At 34.6% G+C, this 25,021-nt stretch overlaps 1 protein-coding gene across 7 annotated transcripts in view; it reads left to right on the plus strand.

Annotated features, from left to right (window-relative positions):
- LOC131946592 (furin-1) overlaps window positions 1-10,516 on the plus strand; it is a 96,253-nt gene extending 85,737 nt beyond the window's left edge. For 6 of the 7 annotated variants that reach the window (XM_059307469.1, XM_059307464.1, XM_059307468.1 and 3 more), the window contains 4 exons: window positions 983-1,111; window positions 5,493-5,635; window positions 9,337-9,539; window positions 9,689-10,516. In XM_059307469.1, coding sequence (XP_059163452.1) covers window positions 983-1,111; window positions 5,493-5,635; window positions 9,337-9,539; window positions 9,689-9,926 — 713 coding nt within the window. In that variant the 3' untranslated portion in view covers window positions 9,927-10,516. The remainder of the gene's footprint in view (window positions 1-982; window positions 1,112-5,492; window positions 5,636-9,336; window positions 9,540-9,688) is intronic. The other variant, XM_059307470.1, reaches the window with a different exon arrangement.
- Window positions 10,517-25,021: the final 14,505 nt, after the last annotated feature.

Raw genomic sequence — 25,021 nt, forward strand, 5'->3', positions numbered from 1 at the left:
TTATTACCTAGATATCCTCATCATATGATGTATACAGTTGAATCTTTCTATTTTTTACCTAGATATCCTTATCATATGATGTATACAGTTGAATCTTTCTATTTTTTATTTAGATTTCCTTATCATATGATGTATACAGTTGAATCTTTCTATTTTTTATTTAGATCTCCTTATCATATGATGTATACAGCTGAATCTTCCTATGTTTTACCTACATATCCAGATTTGTTTTATCACACACAAAAAACATTTTTCACACCAGATGTGTTTTATTTCTCATATCATTAGAAAATGTCTGACTCCTTATAACACAATGATGACCTATTGTGTTTGTACTTTAAAATATTTGACAGTCCATACTGTAGCAAATTTTAAGGTCCTTTGTTTATAATGACTGACAAAATGCACAATGTAATTGACTCTAATACTGCTGAATTAGTTGTTGCCATTCAACCAAAAACAAACAGTACTATTTCATACAATAAAAAGTAAGTTGTCTAAAGAGTTGACTATAAAGAGGTGTTTCCAAAAATGTCCTTTGTTGTTCTCATTGTTTATATTTTGATTCCCTGTCCAGCATCCATGTTTAGGTATTAGTTGACATCTTTTTTATGTTGGACGTAGAAATAAGCAACCATTGGTTTTGTTTTTAAAATCTCTGAACAAATTTTTACTTGTGTATATTTCAGTAATTTACATTTGTTAGGTTTTAAATATTTTTTTTAAATTTTATTAAAAACATGAACATAAATGTTTCTGAGCTGATAGGTGTTCATGTGATATGTAGTTATTTCTTTAAATAGTTTTTAAAATGTTGTTCTTCTATATTCATTGTGTTTGCTACCTTTTATACAAATTTTCCAAACAAACTAAATATCTGAAGCTAATATAGACTACTAAACAATGGAACTGAGAAGGATATATGTAGTATTTTCTGTACTAACACCATAACCCTATGCTGTTCTTTTTTTTGTACTTACAGCTGAACTTAAAGAGTGGACACTGGTGATGATGGGAACATCTACTCACAATATGAAGCGCAATCATTCTCAAGTTGGCAATAACTTTTCCTTTCTCTGTGCGGGAGTCATGTCTAATGGCATTTGTATAGGTCGGTGTTTCATGGCACTTGTCTTAGTATTTCTATTTAATGTTAGATAGTAGTGTAGCCGCCCATTCTTTCAGTATTCAGTGTCTCATCATTCTACAGATTTCAGTCTTTGGTATCAATCTTTGTTAAATGAACATTTGCAGCAGTTGCAGCAATTAATTAAAATTGGAGGGATGAAAAGAGGAAGATATGTTTACCATTAGCATTTTGTAAAAAGAAAATGTATATTTTGTGTCCATTTTCCAGAAATACATTTTTGTCACAATATTTAGAATGTATATGTGCATTGTAGAGGGTTATCTTTGTCAGTGTATGATAATCTATTTTCTCATTCCCTCTGTCAATGCTGTTTATTTTACCACTCTGTCTATTTTCTCATTCCCTCTGTCAATGCTATGTTTATTTTACCACTCTGTCTATTTTCTCATTCCCTCTGTCAATGCTGTTTATTTTACCACTCTGTCTATTTTCTCATTCCCTCTGTCAATGCTATGTTTATTTTACCACTCTGTCTATTTTCTCATTCCCTCTGTCAATGCTATGTTTATATTACCACTCTGTCTATTTTCTCATTCCCTCTGTCAATGCTATGTTTATTTTACCTCTGTCTATTTTCTCATTCCCTCTGTCAATGCTGTTTATTTTACCACTCTGTCTATTTTCCCATTCCCTCTGTCAAGGCTTTGTTTATTTTACCACATTAGCTTAAATTATTAAGAATGAAATTAACACCCCATTTTTAGTTTATGTTTCATTTTTTTACATGATTAAAAAAAAATGAGGACTGATTTGATTGTAGTGGATAGTTGGATGTACAAAGTGGGAAGATGAAAGGATTATGATCATATCAGATGTTTGTAGCACACTTTATCATATTTACAACAATAGATAATTTTGTTTCTAATATAAGTTCCGCTAGAACTTGTACAAAATTCTGTTTCATTCTTCTCACCATTGACAGATTTCATTAAACTTATCACAAAATTAGCATTCTCAGTAAACTTACAACATGGTGTAACATATGTATAAGTAACTCATATGATGTTTGCTTACATGTCATAATTAGAAACATTTTTATTTGCAGTTACTCTAATGGCATATTTAATGTTTCTAGTTACAATAATGAAGTATTTAAAGAATCTATGAGTATAAGAGTGAAGAGAGAATAACTATATGTTAATGCAGTTGTTTAAAAACAGTTTCTGAGTGACTAAACTTGATGTGTGTATCACTGATATGTGTATCACTGATATATGTATCACTGATATGTGTATCACTGATATATGTATCACTGATATGTGTATCACTGATATATGTATCACTGATATATGTATCACTGATATGTGTATCACTGATATGTGTATCACTGGGGAGCCGGACGTTTTCCCGAAAGACACTTGCCCGAATGCCGTTTGCCCGAAGGCCGATTTCCCGAATGGACATTTGCCCGAATGCGACAAATGCCCGAATGGACACTTGCCCGAATGCGACAAACGCCCGAATGGACACTTGCCCGAATGCGACAAATGCCCGAATGGACACTTGCCCGAATGCGACAAATGCCCGAATGGACACTTGCCCGAATGGGACAAATGCCCGAATGGACACTTGCCCGAATGCGACAAATGCCCGAATGCCACTTGCCCGAAGGCCGTTTGCCCGAAAAATGTAAATATTAGATAATAAATATTTTTTCTAAAAAGACATTCTTTAATCAATTTAAGTTTGAAATTTTGATTGTTAACACAATTCTAAGCATAAAACAAAGTTGTTTATATTTTTAAATTTAGCTTTTTTTTTCAAAACTGAGAAAGTACAGTAAGAAAAACTTTATTCTTTAATAAATGTAAGGTGACGTTGGCGGCGGTGTTCTAACATTCTTTTGATGAATGTTTTGAACACCTTGTTTAGCCGACGTGTTGCGGTGGTTATATAACTTTTATGACACGGCGTAGGCTGCGCGGCATCTCGCAACATTGAACAGAGGCGCGTTTGTTTGTTTATCTTATTATTCTTAACTTGTGTGGTGATCATTTAACAAAAGAATGAGGCGAGGTCTAGGTGGCAACTTAAAAACTAAACGTAGTCAAATATGTTTGATCTCCATTTAATGCACCTTGTTAAGACAATGTGTTGAAGCGATTACTTAATAAAGAAAGCAAAACTCATTTTAAAATCCAGAGATGAATGAAAATTGTATTTTTGTCTAATTTCATATATGGGAGAGAAAGTATGTTTCTACACTTTTTAAATATCAAATACAAATTAATTTAAAATGTCTGCGTGGTAATATACAATATTATTTTTTTCACTTTCTTTTTGCGTAGATGTGTTTTGTTTACCAACATTTTAAATTTAAATTGATTACGAATGATTATTAAGTAATATATAATGTTAACATTTTTCGGGCAAACGGCCTTCGGGCAAGTGGCATTCGGGCATTTGTCGCATTCGGGCAAGTGTCCATTCGGGCATTTGTCCCATTCGGGCAAGTGTCCATTCGGGCATTTGTCGCATTCGGGCAAGTGTCCATTCGGGCATTTGTCGCATTCGGGCAAGTGTCCATTCGGGCGTTTGTCGCATTCGGGCAAGTGTCCATTCGGGCATTTGTCGCATTCGGGCAAGTGTCCATTCGGGAAATCGGCCTTCGGGCAAACGGCATTCGGGCAAGTGTCTTTCGGGAATTTGTCGTAGACCCGTATCACTGATATGTGTATCACTGATATGTGTATCACTGATATGTTTATCACTGATTTGTGTATCAATGTTTATTGCACTTATAAAACCTGAGTGTTAATGTATATCAATTGTATTAAATGGTATGTCATATTTATTTCTTGTTTATAAGATGTTTATCTATAAAACAATTCACACTAGTTGAATACATGACCAACTGAAACAACTCACACTAGTTGAATACCTGACCAACTGAAACAACTCACACTAGTTGAATACCTGACCAACTGAAACAACTCACACTAGTTGAATACCTGACCAACTGAAACAACTCACACTAGTTGGATACCTGACCAAATGAAACAACTCACACTAGTTGAATACCTGACCAACTGAAACAACTCACACTAGTTGAATACCTGACCAAATGAAACAACTCACACTAGTTGAATACCTGACCAACTGAAACAACTCACACTAGTTGGATACCTGACCAACTGAAACAACTCACACTAGTTGAATACCTGACCAACTGAAACAACTCACACTAGTTGAATACCTGACCAAATGAAACAACTCACACTAGTTGAATACCTGACCAACTGAAACAACTCACACTAGTTGGATACCTGACCAAATGAAACAACTCACACTAGTTGAATACCTGACCAACTGAAACAACTCACACTAGTTGAATACCTGACCAACTGAAACAACTCACACTAGTTGAATACCTGACCAAATGAAACAACTCACACTAGTTGAATACCTGACCAAATGAAACAACTCACACTAGTTGAATACCTGACCAAATGAAACAACTCACACTAGTTGAATACCTGACCAAATGAAACAACTCACACTAGTTGAATACCTGACCAAATGAAACAACTCACACTAGTTGAATACCTGACCAAATGAAACAACTCACACTAGTTGAATACCTGACCAAATGAAACAACTCACACTAGTTGAATACCTGACCAACTGAAACAACTCACACTAGTTGAATACCTGACCAATTGAAACAACTCACACTAGTTGAATACCTGACCAACTGAAATGTTTTTGTTGACAATTCATGTCTTAAGATAAAAATGACTCTTCAAAAGTGTTATAAACATGTTATTTGAGCAAAGTAGAAATTTGTGAAAAGCCATTAAAGAAAACATGTTAGTGTCTGTTGTTTGATGAGAGCTTCATTCTATTTTGGCATGGTTTTCAACTGTTAGCTGTCTTTAGGCTTTACTTTAATATTATTAACCATTTACTTACCTTAATAGTTTTCCAATTAAATTTTCGTTTTTGAGCTTTTAAAGTTTTTTTTTCCCTTTTTATATTATTTATTATACAAAAAAAACAAATAAATTGAAGAGTAGTAAAGGGCAGTGAATTCTAAAATATAGTTTATTTTTATTTGATAGTTCAATTCTAAAAAGTAAATTTTATTTTGATAGTTTAATTCTTAAAAGTAAATTTTATTTTGATAGTTAAATTCTAAAAAGTAAATTTTATTTTGATAGTTTAATTCTAAAAGTAAGTCTTATTTTGATAGTTAAATTCTAAAAAGTAAATTTTATTTTGATAGTTTAATTCTCAAAAGTAAGTCTAATTTTTATAGTTTTATAACTTTTAGAATAGAATAGTTTTTTTTTACATAAACAATCCTGCTATTGCATGATGTAAATGTAATCTATTTTTGTAGAATGCAAGCCTGGCTTCTTTAAAATGGGAGAAACGTGTCTATCAGACTGCCCTCAGCATTATTACGGCTATGTCCAAGCAGTACAGCTGGCTGGTCCAAACAGATCCAACTACTCCAAATCTGTCTTACATACTCATACGCAAGTAAGTGCTAGACCAGGGGTCTGGTTTGTGTTTGTCACTGTCTTACATACTCATACGCAAGTAAGTGCTAGACCAGGGGTCTGGTTTGTGTTTGTCACTGTCTTACATACTCATACACAAGTAAGTGGTAGACCAGGGGTCTGGTTTGTGTTTGTCACTGTCTTACATACTCATACGCAAGTAAGTGCTAGACCAGGGGTCTGGTTTGTGTTTGTCACTGTCTTACATACCCATACGCAAGTAAGTGCTAGACCAGGGGTTTGGTTTGTGTTTGTCACTGTCTTACATACTCATACACAAGTAAGTGCTAGACCAGGGGTTTGGTTTGTGTTTGTCACTGTCTTACATACTCATACACAAGTAAGTGCTAGACCAGGGGTTTGGTTTGCGTTAGTCACTCTTGGTATTCTGTACATTACTTTTGTATATTTATGCTGTATACATGTTACACACAGTTACGAACTCATTTTACCAACATTAATTTTTAACTGTAAAATACATATATAGATTTTGACCCATTTCAGATTAGCTAGCTGGTTATTAAACAAAAAACAAGTTTTCACTTTCTGTATACATTTATATACTTTATATACAAAAACATTATTTAAAATAAAATTTCTACTTTTAAAGAATTTTGTTCTATAACATGCATATAAAACATATACTCTCCCAAATGACCTTGATTAGATACACTATTTACATTTTTAATTCTTATACATTTTGTATGTACATTTTTTTTTTTAATTTTAGGGTTTAACTTAGGGGTTGTTTTTTTTTGGCCTTTAGTTTTTTAGTATCAAATAGTCAACATATTATTTCAGATCTAGTCTTGTCTGACTTGTAAATCTTTGTATTCAGGGTGTGTGCAAGCCTTGTCTTGTCTGACTTGTAAATCTTTGTATTCAGGGTGTGTGCAAGCCTTGTCTTGTCTGACTTGTAAATCTTTGTATTCAGGGTGTGTGCAAGCCTTGTCTTGTCTGACTTGTAAATCTTTGTATTCAGGAGTGTGCAAGCCTTGCCATGAGTCTTGTCTGACTTGTAAATCTTTGTATTCAGGGTGTGTGCAAGCCTTGTCTTGTCTGACTTGTAAATCTTTGTATTCAGGGTGTGTGCAAGCCTTGCCATGAGTCTTGTCTGACTTGTAAATCTTTGTATTCAGGGTGTGTGCAAGCCTTGTCTTGTCTGACTTGTAAATCTTTGTATTCAGGGTGTGTGCAAGCCTTGCCATGAGTCTTGTCTGACTTGTAAATCTTTGTATTCAGGGTGTATGCAAGCCTTGCCATGTCTGACTTGTAAATCTTTGTATTCAGGGTGTGTGCAAGCCTTGCCATGAGTCTTGTCTGACTTGTAAATCTTTGTATTCAGGGTGTGTGCAAGCCTTGCCATGTCTGACTTGTAAATCTTTGTATTCAGGGTGTGTGCAAGCCTTGCCATGAGTCTTGTCTGACTTGTAAATCTTTGTATTCAGGGTGTGTGCAAGCCTTGTCTTGTCTGACTTGTAAATCTTTGTATTCAGGGTGTGTGCAAGCCTTGCCATGAGTCTTGTCTGACTTGTAAATCTTTGTATTCAGGGTGTGTGCAAGCCTTGCCTTGTCTGACTTGTAAATCTTTGTATTCAGGGTGTGTGCAAGCCTTGCCATGAGTCTTGTCTGACTTGTAAATCTTTGTATTCAGGGTGTGTGCAAGCCATGCCATGAGTCTTGTCTGACTTGTAAATCTTTGTATTCAGGGTGTGTGCAAGCCTTGTCTTGTCTGACTTGTAAATCTTTGTATTCATGGTGTGTGCAAGCCTTGAGTCTTGTCTGACTTGTAAATCTTTGTATTCAGGGTGTGTGCAAGCCTTGCCATGTCTTGTCTGACTTGTAAATCTTTGTATTCAGGGTGTGTGCAAGCCTTGAGTCTTGTCTGACTTGTAAATCTTTGTATTCAGGGTGTGTGCAAGCCTTGTCTTGTCTGACTTGTAAATCTTTGTATTCAGGGTGTGTGCAAGCCTTGCCATGAGTCTTGTCTGACTTGTAAATCTTTGTATTCAGGGTGTGTGCAAGCCTTGCCATGAGTCTTGTCTGACTTGTAAATCTTTGTATTCAGGGTGTGTGCAAGCCTTGTCTTGTCTGACTTGTAAATCTTTGTATTCAGGGTGTGTGCAAGCCTTGCCATGAGTCTTGTCTGACTTGTAAATCTTTGTATTCAGGGTGTGTGCAAGCCATGTCTTGTCTGACTTGTAAATCTTTGTATTCAGGGTGTGTGCAAGCCTTGCCATGAGTCTTGTCTGACTTGTAAATCTTTGTATTCAGGGTGTGTGCAAGCCTTGCCATGAGTCTTGTCTGACTTGTAAATCTTTGTATTCAGGGTGTGTGCAAGCCTTGTCTTGTCTGACTTGTAAATCTTTGTATTCAGGGTGTGTGCAAGCCTTGCCATGAGTCTTGTCTGACTTGTAAATCTTTGTATTCAGGGTGTGTGCAAGCCTTGTCTTGTCTGACTTGTAAATCTTTGTATTCATGGTGTGTGCAAGCCTTGTCTTGTCTGACTTGTAAATCTTTGTATTCAGGGTGTGTGCAAGCCTTGCCATGTCTTGTCTGACTTGTAAATCTTTGTATTCATGGTGTGTGCAAGCCTTGAGTCTTGTCTGACTTGTAAATCTTTGTATTCAGGGTGTGTGCAAGCCTTGCCTTGTCTGACTTGTAAATCTTTGTATTCATGGTGTGTGCAAGCCTTGTCTTGTCTGACTTGTAAATCTTTGTATTCAGGGTGTGTGCAAGCCTTGTCTTGCCTGACTTGTAAATCTTTGTATTCAGGGTGTGTGCAAGCCTTGTCTTGTCTGACTTGTAAATCTTTGTATTCAGGGTGTGTGCAAGCCTTGTCTTGTCTGACTTGTAAATCTTTGTATTCAGGGTGTGTGCAAGCCTTGTCTTGTCTGACTTGTAAATCTTTGTATTCAGGGTGTGTGCAAGCCTTGTCTTGTCTGACTTGTAAATCTTTGTATTCAGGGTGTGTGCAAGCCTTGCCATGAGTCTTGTCTGACTTGTAAATCTTTGTATTCAGGGTGTGTGCAAGCCTTGCCATGTCTGACTTGTAAATCTTTGTATTCAGGGTGTGTGCAAGCCTTGTCTTGTCTGACTTGTAAATCTTTGTATTCAGGGTGTGTGCAAGCCTTGCCATGAGTCTTGTCTGACTTGTAAATCTTTGTATTCAGGGTGTGTGCAAGCCTTGCCATGAGTCTTGTCTGACTTGTAAATCTTTGTATTCAGGGTGTGTGCAAGCCTTGTCTTGTCTGACTTGTAAATCTTTGTATTCAGGGTGTGTGCAAGCCTTGCCATGAGTCTTGTCTGACTTGTAAATCTTTGTATTCAGGGTGTGTGCAAGCCTTGTCTTGTCTGACTTGTAAATCTTTGTATTCAGGGTGTGTGCAAGCCTTGCCATGAGTCTTGTCTGACTTGTAAATCTTTGTATTCAGGGTGTGTGCAAGCCATGTCTTGTCTGACTTGTACATCTTTGTATTCAGGGTGTGTGCAAGCCTTGTCTTGTCTGACTTGTAAATCTTTGTATTCAGGGTGTGTGCAAGCCTTGTCTTGTCTGACTTGTAAATCTTTGTATTCAGGGTGTGTGCAAGCCTTGTCTTGTCTGACTTGTAAATCTTTGTATTCAGGGTGTGTGCAAGCCTTGCCATGAGTCTTGTCTGACTTGTAAATCTTTGTATTCAGGGTGTGTGCAAGCCTTGCCATGAGTCTTGTCTGACTTGTAAGGGCTCTATGGCCAGTGATTGCTTCCAATGTGCCTCCGGGTTTGAGTGGAGAGGAAATAAGCAATGTGAGAAGAAGATGATCTGGGACTTGCTGGACCCTGATGTGATGAAACATTTAGCATGGGCCATTATCCTTTGTATTGCTGCTATTTTGTTATTTAGGTCAGTTGTATAAAGCTTATTTATAGAATAACATGCAATTTCATTCTTGTTTGTCTTTTCTGCTAATTAAACTGGAATTTATGTTGTTAAAGCCTTAAACTATTGAATATAATGCTCTTCATCTGTTGTTTTGTTGTTGTTTTTTGCAGTGTTATTTTTGGTATTTTACAAGCCAGAGAGAGGGGCCGCCTATGCTGGAAAAGTAAACCCAATTATGTGCCAGACTGGGGCAAAGGTCACTATGATGGAGTCACACCAAACTTTGCATTGCATGACAGTGATAATGAAGCTGAATTCTCTCCCCCTGCCAAAACTCAGACACTTTTCCCAGCAAGTTTGGGCTTCAAACATCACCATTGTCATACTAGAGTTGGCCAAAATGTTTGACACAACTAGAGTTGGCCAAAATGTTTGACACAACTAGAGTTGGCCAAAATGTTTGACACAACTAGAGTTGGCCAAAATGTTTGACACAACTAGAGTTGGCCAAAATGTTTGACACAACTAGAGTTGGCCAAAATGTTCAACAAATTTGGCTGTCCGGCATGTGCTATACAAAGCTAGCTGAAAAAGTCAGTGCTCAAGTGAACCTTTCACAAAAAACTCTCACTATTCAACTGCTAGTTTAGTTTCTGCATGCCTTTTAAGAATATTAATTATAGGAAAAATTGTTGTTATAACCCATGAAGTGATTCAAATTTTCTTTGGTGGATTCCGAAAAAATTGTATAGTTAGGTAAACATCAAAACTGGGTGGACTCGGGGGGGGGGGGGATTCTTAAGTTAGGTACACATTAGAGCCAGGTGGACTTAGTGTGGGCATTCTTATGTTAGAGCTGGGTGGACATTCTATGGTTAGGTACACAACAGAGCTGGGTGGACATTCTATAGTTAGGTACACAACAGAGCTGGGTGGACATTCTATAGTTAGGTACACAACAGAGCTGGGTGGACATTCTATAGTTAGGTACACAACAGAGCTGGAAGACTTGTAATGTTTACTGAGTAGGAAGACTTGTAATGTTTACTGAGTAGGAAGACTTGTAATGTTTACTGAGTTGGAAGACTTGTAATGTTTACTGAGTAGGAAGACTTGTAATGTTTACTGAGTAGGAAGACTTGTAATGTTTACTGAGTAGGAAGACTTGTAATGTTTTCTGAGTAGGAAGACTTGTAATGTTTACTGAGTAGGAAGACTTGTAATGTTTACTGAGTAGGAAGACTTGTAATGTTTACTGAGTAGGAAGACTTGTAATGTTTTCTGAGTAGGAAGACTTGTAATGTTTACTGAGTAGGAAGACTTGTAATGTTTACTGAGTAGGAAGACTTGTAATGTTTACTGAGTAGGAAGACTTGTAATGTTTACTGAGTAGGAAGACTTGTAATGTTTACTGAGTAGGAAGACTTGTAATGTTTACTGAGTAGGAAGACTTGTAATGTTTACTGAGTTGGAAGACTTGTAATGTTTACTGAGTAGGAAGACTTGTAATGTTTACTGAGTAGGAAGACTTGTAATGTTTACTGAGTTGGAAGACTTGTAATGTTTACTGAGTAGGAAGACTTGTAATGTTTACTGAGTAGGAAGACTTGTAATGTTTACTGAGTAGGAAGACTTGTAATGTTTACTGAGTAGGAAGACTTGTAATGTTTACTGAGTAGGAAGACTTGTAATGTTTACTGAGTTGGAAGACTTGTAATGTTTACTGAGTAGGAAGACTTGTAATGTTTACTGAGTAGGAAGACTTGTAATGTTTACTGAGTAGGAAGACTTGTAATGTTTACTGAGTTGGAAGACTTGTAATGTTTACTGAGTAGGAAGACTTGTAATGTTTACTGAGTAGGAAGACTTGTAATGTTTACTGAGTAGGAAGACTTGTAATGTTTACTGAGTAGGAAGACTTGTAATGTTTACTGAGTTGGAAGACTTGTAATGTTTACTGAGTAGGAAGACTTGTAATGTTTACTGAGTAGGAAGACTTGTAATGTTTACTGAGTAGGAAGACTTGTAATGTTTACTGAGTTGGAAGACTTGTAATGTTTACTGAGTAGGAAGACTTGTAATGTTTACTGAGTAGGAAGACTTGTAATGTTTACTGAGTAGGAAGACTTGTAATGTTTACTTTTTAAAACTCAATAAAACAACACACATTATGCTGAGGGTTTACATAAAAATTTAAATTGGATAATTAAGTCTGTTTTTGAAAGAATTGATTAGTACTACTAGAATGTAATAAGGGAAAAGATTTGGATCAACTTGAGCATGTGTGGCTGCTGGCTTTGTGCTAGCACAGTCTTGGTGTGCTCCAGCTTTAACCATTTACTGCCATTCTTTGGTTGATTCACGACCAAGTCAGCCCATGTTTAGTGGCCTTTTATTCATTCTATTCGTATTTTTGTACAGCTTGCTGCCATCTAAGTATCATCATGTAACACAAATATGTTTTAGTCTCATCACAATTAGAATTGCAAAATTACATTTACATGTTTTAAAGCTCTTTCATTATTAAATGGAAACAATGAAATTGTCCTTCATGTTTAATTTTTTTTAGACCCATTGTTTTCAATAATTGTTAGAAACATGAATGAAAACAACATGCTAATAATTTTAGAAATGTTTTCACATTAAGGCTGAATATTTGTTGTGACATTAAATGTTCAATCTATGAAAGGAAAATCCTAACTTGAAATTTTTTTTTTTTAATTATATCAATAGTTTAGATATATCATAGCAGCTGATCAGGAACTAAGCGCCTGATTACATTGTTTTTCACAAGTAAATTATAAAATTAATTTCTTGCCTTAATTTCTGGATGTTATGAATGAAAGTTTAGCTCATATCCAGCTCTATAAGAGTGTGATTAATTCTGACAGTGTGGCAATTGTCAAACAACTGAAGGAAAAGTATGCATATTTAAATCTCTACTTTTTTATGCAAAAGGTCTTTTCACATTGTTGATAGGGCTAACTTAATCGCAGCAGAGTTTAATAAGAAAAGAAACCTTAAAAGACAAAGATCAGAAATATTTTCTAAAAGGCTATATTTATTTATACATTGATTTTGTTGTTAATTCTTCAGCAAAATTACTTCGATCTTTTTTTTTTTTTCTAAAGCTAATTTAGCTTAACATTTATTTAACAAATGTTTGAACTATTTTTAAGAGATGAGCAAGTGAATGTGTCAATTAGAGTACCTTAACTTATGCTGTACTGCTGCAAAAGCCACTTCATATCTCATGCTTAACACATTTGCATTGGTTAAATTCAGTTAAAATCTATATATTAGGTGACATCTAGTCATTGATCTATGTAGTAAGTGGCATCAAGTCATTGATCTATATGTTTAGTGGCATCAAGTCATTGATCTATATAGTAGGTGGCAACAACTCATTGATCTATATTGTAGGTGGCATCAAGTCATTGGTCTAAATAGTAAGTGGCATCAAATCATTGATCTATGTGGCATCAAGTCTTTAATCAACCTTAAGTAATTTAAACATTTTAACCCAATAACTTTGACATTAACACCAAAAGTAGTATGTTTATGCAATTTTATTTCAGTCAAGTGTTTATTGAACAGAAATTTTGTAACTACAAGTTCTCAGTAACTTTTGTACAATTGTATGTGTTTAACTGTGCACATGTTCTGTTAGATGGGTATTCTGTCTGGTAGAGAAGTTATTTTGTGCCAATTGTCTTTGTTAGATGGTTTTTTTCTCTGGTGTCTAGAAAGTTTAGCTACTTGAATGAATATAGAAGCAGAGATATTTCTACATTATAATGGCAAATATCCATAAATGTACTCATGTCTAAGTTAATAATGGTGTACATACTTGTTTGATTGTGTTTGCTGTTGTTTGTAGTCATATGATTTATTACAGCAAACTACTGCTTGTTGTATCATGCATTCTTTAAGTAGAATTGATGGCTACATGAAACTGCAAAAATAATTGTCATTTGCATGTAAATGTTATGTAATCTAAATTAGTGTCAAACTGAATTGATGTATTTCATAATTTTTTTGTCATTCAAGCTGGTTGTAAAACCTACACTTGGTTATATAGATGAACAGTTGTTTATCTGCTTCTGTAAAGGCAAGAATTATCTTTGAGTCATTACAGTTACTTTAATTCTTAATTTTAATAATTGATTAATATATTTTAAAGAATAAAATACTAAGAGTAATTTTGAGTAAAGATCTAAGATGATTTTTAAACTAAAATTTTAAATAGAATATCAGATGTTTGATCTTTTATTTACTGCTAGTCATTTTAAAATGTTATTAAAATGCCAACTAGTCACAAAAATATTTTGTCACATTATTTTTGTCAATAATTAGTTAAATCTAAAGAAAGCTAAGATTTTATTCTTTAATTATTTTTAAAATTATATGTGATCTATCTTACACCAAATATAAATTTTGCATTTGTTTTACCCATTAAATCACTTTTTATTTTATATGTATATCCGGATGGAAAGATGATTTGTATTAAGATTATGTTTATAGTAAAATAATGTTGTAGGGGAGAAAACTTGCACTCTATGATTACCCTGAAATAACCACCTAATGAACTGGTTTCAAATGGTTCTGTCTGATAACCTTGAAATGGTTACTAAATGATAACCTTGAAGACTAAATGTGCACTTATATTTTGTTGTCAGATTTTATTTAGTAAGAGTTATCCAAAAGTCAAGTGGATTTACTCACTATGTCTAAACATGAAGTCAAGTAAATTAACTGTTAAATGAAAAAGTTTGCAATTTTTCTCCCTTTTAAGTTGATATTTGCTCATTCCAAGTTGAATGTGTGTGAGTGCATGTCACCAGCCATTTCTTAAGTTCCCCAACTCAAACTCATTAAATGGAATCATAATGTGACACATAGTTTAATGCTTCACTCAACTATACATTTTTCATTAGAAGAACAGTTCTAACAGATTTGTTAGGAGAGTGGTAAAGGATTGTTTAGGGGAGTGGTAAAGGATTGTTTAGGAGAGTGGTAAAGGATTGTTAAGAAGAACGGTTAAGTTTTTTAAAGAGATTTGTAAAAGATTGTTTAGGAGAGTGGTGAAGGATTATTAATACATTTTTCAAAAGAAGAACAGTTCTAACAGATTGTTTACGAGAGTGATAAAGGATTGTTTAGGAGAGTTGTGAACGATTGTTCTAGTGACTTAATTTGCATACATGCACTCACCCCCAATAACTCTGATTTATTCTCTAGATTATGCCAACATCTGTTAACAATACATCTATTAGTACTACTGTTAACAATACATCTATTAGTACTACTGTTAACAATACATCTATTGGTACTTAAACAATACATCTCTTAATAATACATCTATTGATACTTCAACAGTACATCATGTAGTTCTTCTGTTAACAATATATTACTTGGTACATCTGTTAACAATAGATCACTTGGTACATCTGTTAACAATAGATCTATTGATACTTCAACAATACTTCTCTTACCCTTAGTATAAATTAGAATTTAAGACTATTTTAATTTTATAAAGTCAAAAAGGAATAAAAGTTTATATAAAATGTAAGTTAGATCTTTTATCTAACATCCTGATAAATTTTGCAATCAGTATTAAATACAAGCACTACATTCATAGGTTTATACAATACCCACTAGAAAAACAATCTAATTTAAGATAGGTTTTGATTTTAAAAATAAAGGAATCTCTTAAGTCATATTTTTTCTAATGAGTTTTTCTTACTCAAATCCTGAACTATTCTTCACTGTAGCCAATTTTCTATGAATGATTTGTCTATTTCAAGCTGATCATAGTAATAAATGAGTTGGGTTGCTCTCAATGTGTTCATTTTGTATACTGGCCTCCCATGTCTCTCAGCCCTGGATGTAAACTTGTCTTCATGCTTTATAGGATTATCATTTGTTATGTTACATTAAGTTATTGATGTTGCTCTATTATTAGGACTTGTACATTGTCAAGTATATACTTTGTATAGTTCTCATTTGTTTATCATTTCTTTTCATACTACCTCATTCTATTGGCAATCGAAAATTTGTTCAACATTTGCATTGTGTTAATTTGAATTGTTTTTTAATAATCTTTTACACAAAGATGTTGTTTTGTTAGATAGTAAAAACTGTATCTAGGCTTGTAATCAGTGTAGCATTAAAGCAATCATACATATCAGAGTTGATTCTAGAAACCAACTTAAATATTTTTTTGTCAAAAAACATTATCACGACATAGTGGAACACATCATCTCTACACTCTATACTCTAGTGGAACACATCAACAGAACACATCATCTCTACAGTCTAGTGGAAACATCATCTCTACACTCTAGTAGAAAACATCATCACTATACTCTAGTGGAACACATCAACAGAACACATCATCTTTACACTCTAATGGAACACATCATCTCTACACTCTAGTGGAACACACCATCACTACACTCTAGTGGAACACATCATCTCTACACTCTAGTGAAACACATCATCTCTACACTTACTACACTCTAGTGGAACACATCATCTCTACACTCTAGTAGAACACATCTCTACACTCTAGTGGAACACATCATCTCTACACTCTAGTAGAACACATCTCTACACTCTAGTGGAACACATAATCTCTACACTTACTACACTCTAGTGGAAAACATCATCACTACACTCTAGTAGAACACATCATCTCTACACTCTAGTGGAACACATCATCTCTACACTCTAGTGGATAACATCATCTCTACACTCTAGTGGAACACATCATCTCTACACTCTAGTGGATAACATCATCTCTACACTCTAGTGGAACACATCATCTCTACACTCTAGTGGATAACATCATCTCTACACTCTAGTGGAACACATCATCTCTACACTCTAGTAGAAAACATCATCTCTACACTCTAGTAGAACACATCATCACTACACTCTAGTGGATAACATCATCTCTACACTCTAGTGGAACACATCATCTCTACACTTACTACACTCTAGTGGAACACATCATCTCTACACTCTAGTAGAACACATCATCACTACACTCTAGTAGAAAACATCATCTCTACACTCTAGTAGAACACATCATCACTACACTCTAGTGGATAACATCATCTCTACACTCTAGTGGAACACATCATCTCTACACTCTAGTAGAGCACATCATCTCTACACTCTAGTAGAGCACATCATCTCTACACTCTAGTAGAGCACATCATCTCTACACTCTAGTAGAGCACATCATCACTACACTCTAGTAGAACACATCATCTCTACACTCTAGTGGATAACATCACTACACTCTAGTGGAACACATCATCACTACACTCTAGTGGAACACATCATCTCTACACTCTAGTGGAACACATCTCTACACTCTAGTGGATAACATCACTACACTCTAGTGGAACACATTATCACTACACTCTAGTAGAACACATCATCTCTACACTCTAGTAGAACACATCATCACTACACTCTAGTAGAACACATCATCACTACACTCTAGTGGATAACATCACTACACTCTGGTGGAACACATCATCTCTACACTCTAGTAGAACACATCATCACTACACTCTAGTGGATAACATCACTACACTCTGGTGGAACACATCATCTCTACACTCTAGTGGATAACATCATCTCTACACTCTAGTAGAACACATCATCACTACACTCTAGTAGAACACATCATCACTACACTCTAGTGGATAACATCATCTCTACACTCTAGTAGAACACATCATCACTACACTCTAGTGGATAACATCATCTTTACACTATTGGAAAACTTCATCATTTAGGTTCTAGTAGAACATATCATCATTACATTGTAGTGAAACACAAACACAACATCACACTCTTTTAGCTAGGTTTGCATCCACTTTTTGTTCCTGCTAATGAAGCCAATATTGAGTTAAACAAGATAACTATTGTAGGTTAGCTTCAAAACCCTTTGATGTTAACGTTACATAACGCAGGAGAAAGATATGTTTAATGGCCTTATAGTCTTTTAGTTATTTTCTATTATATTCAAATGCTTAGAGACAGCTGTACATTATCAAACCCTAAATATTCTTTGGTAATTTTCTATAATATGTAATGTAGGTTGTTTTTTTTACCTTAGCCAGTCAAATGTTTTTAAAAATATTTGTTTGAACTATGAATCTAATCATATTTTGTTTACAGTTAGATGCTTCTAATTAAGTTTGGCCAAAAAGCCATTTTTCCTATTGGGTTGCCATATTGGAATTTTTTTTTTTATAAATTACTAAACTTAATAGGTTTTTTCTGTGCTTAGAATACTGTATTAATATTTTGTATGTATTATATTTTTGCATTAATTTAAAAAGCAAACACCCATGGTCAGTATTTATAAAACAATTGATTAATAAATGTACATCTGTAGTAACGATATCTCTTCAGTGTTAATCTATACTGTATTGTATTTGTCTTCAGGAGAGGAGAAACATCATTTAAACAGCATTGTCTTCAGTTGTGTAAGTTTAAGGGGAGGGGGTGCGTAATTTGTAATGTTGTCAAAGGAGAATAAGATAAAAAGTTTTATAGCAACACGTGTATGGGTAAATGCTCATTTGTTGTTGTGTTTTTTTCTTTCTTATTTGTTACTATTTAACTTATAAAGCCTTTTAAACAAGTTTGGCACATGAAACTAAGTATTAAACAGCTCACAAAAAAGCGTTTCCATGACAATTTTGGTTGTCATGGAAGCTCACCAAAAATCCGCCATTTTTAATTTCTTAACATTTTAAAAAACACTAAGGCTTTTTTTATGCATACACTAATATCAATCACATTTACACTGCTTATATTTCAGTATTAAGACATGTGTCACGACAACTTTTTGATAGAGCTACTGATCAGAATTCTACAATGCCCAAAGTTTGCACTCCTCTTAGTCTGCGAAAAAAATTAAAATGTGCATGTTTATAAAGCCATCAGAATTAGTTTCCGATAAAAGTTTTAATATCGTGTGAAAAACAAATACTGATATTATAGTGGAATTGTTTTATTGGTGGAAAAAAAAGTACTAGGCTTTTTAGTTAAACAACTACGGAGTGAGAAAAACAGCAAAACTAACGAAAATACTATTTCTGTGTAATTTGTAAAGATAATTGAAAGCTTCTGGTGTTTCCAAGATGAGGGAAAACATGGTTAACAAATAAATGAGAAATCGTATGTTTCGATTTCCGCTTTTTTACAAGCTTTTAGATAACTTGCTTTCTTATTCTTCTGTCTCTTCATATTATTGTCATAGGTCGAAATTAGATTAAAATTTCCCTAAATACAATTGTTTTTGAAAGTATTCAAAAATAACTTTTTAAAAATCATAAAAAAACGTTATAATAACAAACATGTACTTATGCACTAAAAATGAGAAAATGAACGATTTTCTTTAAATGCACCACGTCTTAAATAACCAAAAAATGAAAAACGTGGGTCGTTCGTTAAATTTTCGTATTTTAGTGAAGGTATTCGTGATACGGGCCTCTGGTATCTAGTGTGGACAAACCCGCGCCCCAAAAACTAAGACAGTAACAAGTGTCAACTTTATCCACATTGTTGATGTTGGTGTTAATACTAGCAATAATGTTGTTATGATAATAGCAGGAATGTTGATACATGTTATGATACTAGCAGGAATGTTGATACATGTGCTAATATTGGATATAATGTGGGCAATATAATGGGAGGAAGGAATGTTGATGCACATGTTGATACTGGTAGGATGATTGAATAAAAAGTTCGTACCTGTGTGGAGATAAAAGTAATGTATTTAATATTGTATTTTACCTTACCAAATGATATATTACCCTACCTTTTTTTACATAATGAATATGTAGATTCTACTAAACGATTGTAGTTAGCAGAAAACGTAAGAGTCTTTGGGACAGAGGATAAAATGAACAGATATGTGAATGTCAATGTTTACTTAAAGCCAAATAATACATGTTGTCTTGTTTATGGAATGAAATGGCCTATCAACTAAATAACTAAATTTTAAACTGCTATAAATTGTGGGAGAAAGTAATTACTTCTTTTATTTATTATGCTTTAAATCATACATATTTAGTTCTAATACATATATTTTTGCGTTTCACTCAATAAGTATCTGCTGTACAAAAAGGCAAAATGTTTCTGCGTCCAATATAGTAACTCATAAAGATAAATTTTTAATAATCGGCATGTAGCGGGATAGCAGAGTTGACTGGGTGTTGGCTTGCTAGATCTAGTACTTCGCAGTGGTCGAGGTTCAAATCCCTAATTGTAACTTAATATTAAGGATGGTGCTAATGTCAGGGATGAAGGAAAGTTAGATTGGAAATATTTAGTGCAGTATAGTGCAATACAGTACAGGGGTACAGAGGAGTGCAGTAAAGTGCAGGGGTTTACGGGAGTGCATTATAGTGCAAGGGTTTTACGGGAGTGCAGTATAGTGCAGTGGGTTTACGGGAGTGCAATATAGTGCAGGGGGTTTACGGGAGTGCAGTATAGTGCAGGGGGTTTACGGGAGTGCAGTATAGTGCAGGGGGTTTACGGGAGTGCAGTATAGTGCAGGGGGTTTACGGGAGTGCAATATAGTGCAGGGGGTTTACGGGAGTGCAGTATAGTGCAGGGGGTTTACGGGCGTGCAGTATAGTGCAGGGGGTTTACGGGAGTGCAGTATAGTGCAGGGGGTTTACGGGAGTGCAGTATAGTGCAGGGGGTTTACGGGAGTGCAGTATAGTGCAGGGGGTTTACGGGCGTGCAGTATAGTGCAGGGGGTTTACGGGAGTGCAGTATAGTGCAGGGGGTTTACGGGAGTGCAGTATAGTGCAGGGGGTTTACGGGAGTGCAGTATATTATAGTGCAGGGATTTATGGGAGTGCAAGGGGCTCACTATAGTGCACGTGATTGCAAAGGTTTCTAGGGTAGTGCTGTGGGTCGCCATGATAGCCATAAATCTGCAGTGCTCATCATCTAAATTAATTATATTAAAAATTAATATTCAAGCTGTGATAAAGCAAGTTTCATTTTCAAACTTACAGTAATAATTGACGGCAGCATGTGCTATAAACAAAATTAAAGAATATGTATCACCCTTTAAAAAACATACATGTGGGGGGGGGGGGACATTCAATTTTTATTACTTTGTTTTGTCGTTGGGAAAAAATAATTACATAATTAGCATGGATTGATCAAGTGAAATGTTGTAGGTATTTTAAATACTGCCTTTTATTTATTGTATACAATATTATTTTAAATCAATAACAGTGTAGAAACCAGCTCCTAAATTTCCTCTATGTTTGCGGATAAGCTTGGGGCCAGGCGCGTCCGCCGGCGCCCGGGCAGGTTTCGATTTGGCGTCCTAGGCTATTGCATGAGTATAATTTCGTATTAAACAGTGCGATAGACTATGGATAAAAAAGGTTACTATAGTCTTTAACTAAATCGAATCCGGGCGACCTCCGGCACCCTGACAGGGTGCTATTTGGCGCCTCGGGCCTTCCCGTGTTCGCTATGACGCCTACGTTCGTTTAAATGAGGGCAAAAAACTATGAATAAGTTGGGGTACTTGAGTCGTTTACTAAGTTGAATCATGTGGTTCCGCCGGCGCCCCAGCATGATGCAATTTGGCGTCCCGGGCTAGACTGTGAGCACTTTGCGTTTATGTTTGCGTTTGTGTTTTCTTTGGGTTTGGGTTTGCGTTTTTTTTGGTTGGGTTTGTGTTTGCGTTTGGATTTGGGGTTTTTTCGTTTGCTTTTTATTTGAGTTGTGTTTGTGTCTTCTGTAAGGTTGTGTTGTGTTTGTGTTTATGTTTTCGTTTGTGTTTTTATTTGTGTTTGCGATGTGTTATGTTTGCGGTGTTTTTTTTTGTGTGTTTTGGTTTTGGTTGGTTGTGGTTAGGGTTAATTCGGAAAGCAATATATTTCCTAAACCTGGGCAATGCCGGATATATATGCTGATTACTAAACACACAAGTCATAATCCTTTACATATAGGTTTTTCATTGAGGCCAGTGCCGGGCCTGGCCGGGACGGCTAGTTATTACATAAAAGCTTGTTATCAAAACGTTTTTTATTATTTTTGTAAGCAAAAGGTCTATCATTTTCACATTGTTGATAAGGCTAACTTAATCACAGCAGAGTTTAATATGAAAAGAAACCTTAAAAGACAAAGATCAGAAATATTTTCTAAAAGGCTATATTTATTTATACATTGATTTTGTTGTTAATTCTTCAGCAAAATTACTTCGATCTTTTTTTTTCTAAAGCTAATTTAGCTTAACATTTATTTAACAAATGTTTGAACTATTTTTAAGAGATGAGCAAGTGAATGTGTCAATTAGAGTACCTTAACTTATGCTGTACTGCTGCAAAAGCCACTTCATATCTCATGCTTAACACATTTGCATTGGTTAAATTCAGTTAAAATCTATATATTAGGTGACATCTAGTCATTGATCTATGTAGTAAGTGGCATCAAGTCATTGATCTATATGTTTAGTGGCATCAAGTCATTGATCTATATAGTAGGCGGCAACAACTCATTGATCTATATTGTAGGTGGCATCAAGTCATTGGTCTAAATAGTAAGTGGCATCAAATCATTGATCTATGTGGCATCAAGTCTTTAATCAACCTTAAGTAATTTAAACATTTTAACCCAATAACTTTGACATTAACACCAAAAGTAGTATGTTTATGCAATTTTATTTCAGTCAAGTGTTTATTGAACAGAAATTTTGTAACTACAAGTTCTCAGTAACTTTTGTACAAATGTATGTGTTTAACTGTGCACATGTTCTGTTAGATGAGTATTCTGTCTGGTAGAGAAGTTATTTTGTGCCAATTGTCTTTGTTAGATGGTTTTTTTCTCTGGTGTCTAGAAAGTTTAGCTACTGGAATGAATATAGAAGCAGAGATATTTCTACATTATAATGGCAAATATCCATAAATGTACTCATGTCTAAGTTAATAATGGTGTACATACTTGTTTGATTGTGTTTGCTGTTGTTTGTAGTCATATGATTTATTACAGCAAACTACTGCTTGTTGTATCATGCATTCTTTAGGTAGAATTGATGGCAACATGAAACTGCAAAAATAATTGTCATTTGCATGTAAATGTTATGTAATCTAAACTAGTGTCAAACTAAATGGATGTATTTCATAATTTTTCGTCATTCAAGCTGGTTGTAAAACCTACACTTGGTTATATAGATGAACAGTTGTTTATCTGCTTCTGTAAAGGCAAGAATTATCTTTGAGTCATTACAGTTACTTTAATTCTTAATTTTAATAATTGATTAATATATTTTAAAGAATAAAATACTAAGAGTAATTTTGAGTAAAGATCTAAGATAATTTTTAAACTAAAATTTTAAATAGAATATCAGATGTTTGATCTTTTATTTACTGCTAGTCATTTTAAAATGTTATTAAAATGCCAACTAGTCACACAAATATTTTGTCACATTATTTTTGTCAATAATTAGTTAAATCTAAAGAAAGCTAAGATTTTCTTCTTTATTTAATTATTTTTTAAATTATATGTGATCTATATTACACCAAATATAAATTTTGCATTTGTTTTACCCATTAAATCACTTTTTATTTTTTTGTATATCCGGATGGAAAGATGATTTGTATTAAGATTATGTTTATAGTAAAATAATGTTGTAGGGGAGAAACCTTGCACTCTATGATTACCCTGAAATAACCACCTAATGAACTGGTTTCAAATGGTTCTGTCTGATAACCTTGAAATGGTTACTAAATGATAACCTTGAAGACTAAATGTGCACTTATATTTTGTTGTCAGATTTTATTTAGTAAGAGTTATCCAAAAGTCAAGTGGATTTACTCACTATGTCCAAACATGGAGTCAAGTAAATTGACTGTTAAATGAAAAAGATTGCAATTTTTCTCCCTTTCAAGTTCCCCAACTCAAACTCATTAAATGGAATCATAATGTGACACATAGTTTAATGCTTTACTTAACTATAAATTTTTCATTAGAAGAACAGTTCTAACAGATTGTTTAGAAGAGTGGTAAAGGATTGTTTAGGAGAGTGGTAAAGGATTGTTAAGAAGAATGGTTAAGTTCTTTTTAAGAGATTTGTAAAGGATTGTTTTGTAGAATGGTGAAGGATTTTTTAGGAGAGTGGTAAAGGAATGTTTAGGGGAGTGGTAAAGGATTGTTTAGGAAAGTGGTAAATGATTGTTTAGGAAAATGGTAAAGGATTGTTCAGAACAGTTGTAAAGGATTGTTTAGGAAAATTGTAAAGGATTGTTTAAGAGAGCAGTTTAGGATTTATTAAGAGACTGGTAAGTAATGTTTAGGAGGGTGGTGATTCTATCATTCAACTTAAATATTTCTTTGTCAGAAAACATTATCATGACATAGTAGAACACATCATCTCTACACTCCAGTGGAAAACATCATCTCTACACTCTAATAGAACACACCATCTCTACAATCTAGTGAAACACATCATCACTACACTCTAGTGGAACACATTAACCCTACACTCTAGTAGAACACATCATCTCTACACTCTAATAGAACTCATCATCTCTACACTCTAATAGAACACAACATCACTACACTCTAGTAGAACACATCATCTCTACACTCTAGTAAAATACATCATCACTACACTCTAGTGGAAAACATCATCACTACACTCACTACACTCTAGAGGAACACATTAACACTACACAACACATCATCTCTACACTCCAATAGAACACATCATCCCTACACTCTAGTGGAACACATTAACCCTACACTCTAGTAGAACACATCATCTCTACAGTCTAGTGGAACATACATCACTACACTCTAGTAGAACACATCATCTCTACACTCAAATAGAACACATCATCACTACACTCTAGTGGAACACATCATCACTACCATCTAGTGGAACACATCATCACTACACTCTAGTGGAACACATCATCACTACACTCTAGTTCATAACATCATCACTACACTCTAGTGGATAACATCGTCACTACACTCTAGTGGAACACATTACCCTACACTCTAGTAGAATACATCATCTCTACACTCTAATAGAACACATCATCTCTACACTCTAGTGGAACACATTAACCCTACACTCTAGTAGAACACATCATCTCTACACTCTAATAGAACACAACATCACTACACTCTAGTAGAACACATCATCACTACACTCTAGTGGAACACATCATCACTACACTCACTACACTCTAGAGGAACACATTAACACTACACAACACATCATCTCTACACTCCAATAGAACACATCATCCCTACACTCTAGTGGAACACATTATTCCTACACTCTAGTAGAACACATCATCTCTACACTCTAGTGGAATACATCATCTTCACATGTCCTGATACTGGCGGGATGATTGAATAAAAAGTTCGTACATTAAGACCTGTGTGGAGATAAAAGAAAGTTATTTAATATTGTATTTTACCTGACCAAA

The sequence above is a fragment of the Physella acuta genome, unplaced genomic scaffold, assembly GCF_028476545.2.
Source record: "Physella acuta isolate Inbredline_101_S28 unplaced genomic scaffold, ASM2847654v3 ptg000565l, whole genome shotgun sequence".
NCBI classification, from domain to species: Eukaryota; Metazoa; Mollusca; class Gastropoda; family Physidae; genus Physella; species Physella acuta.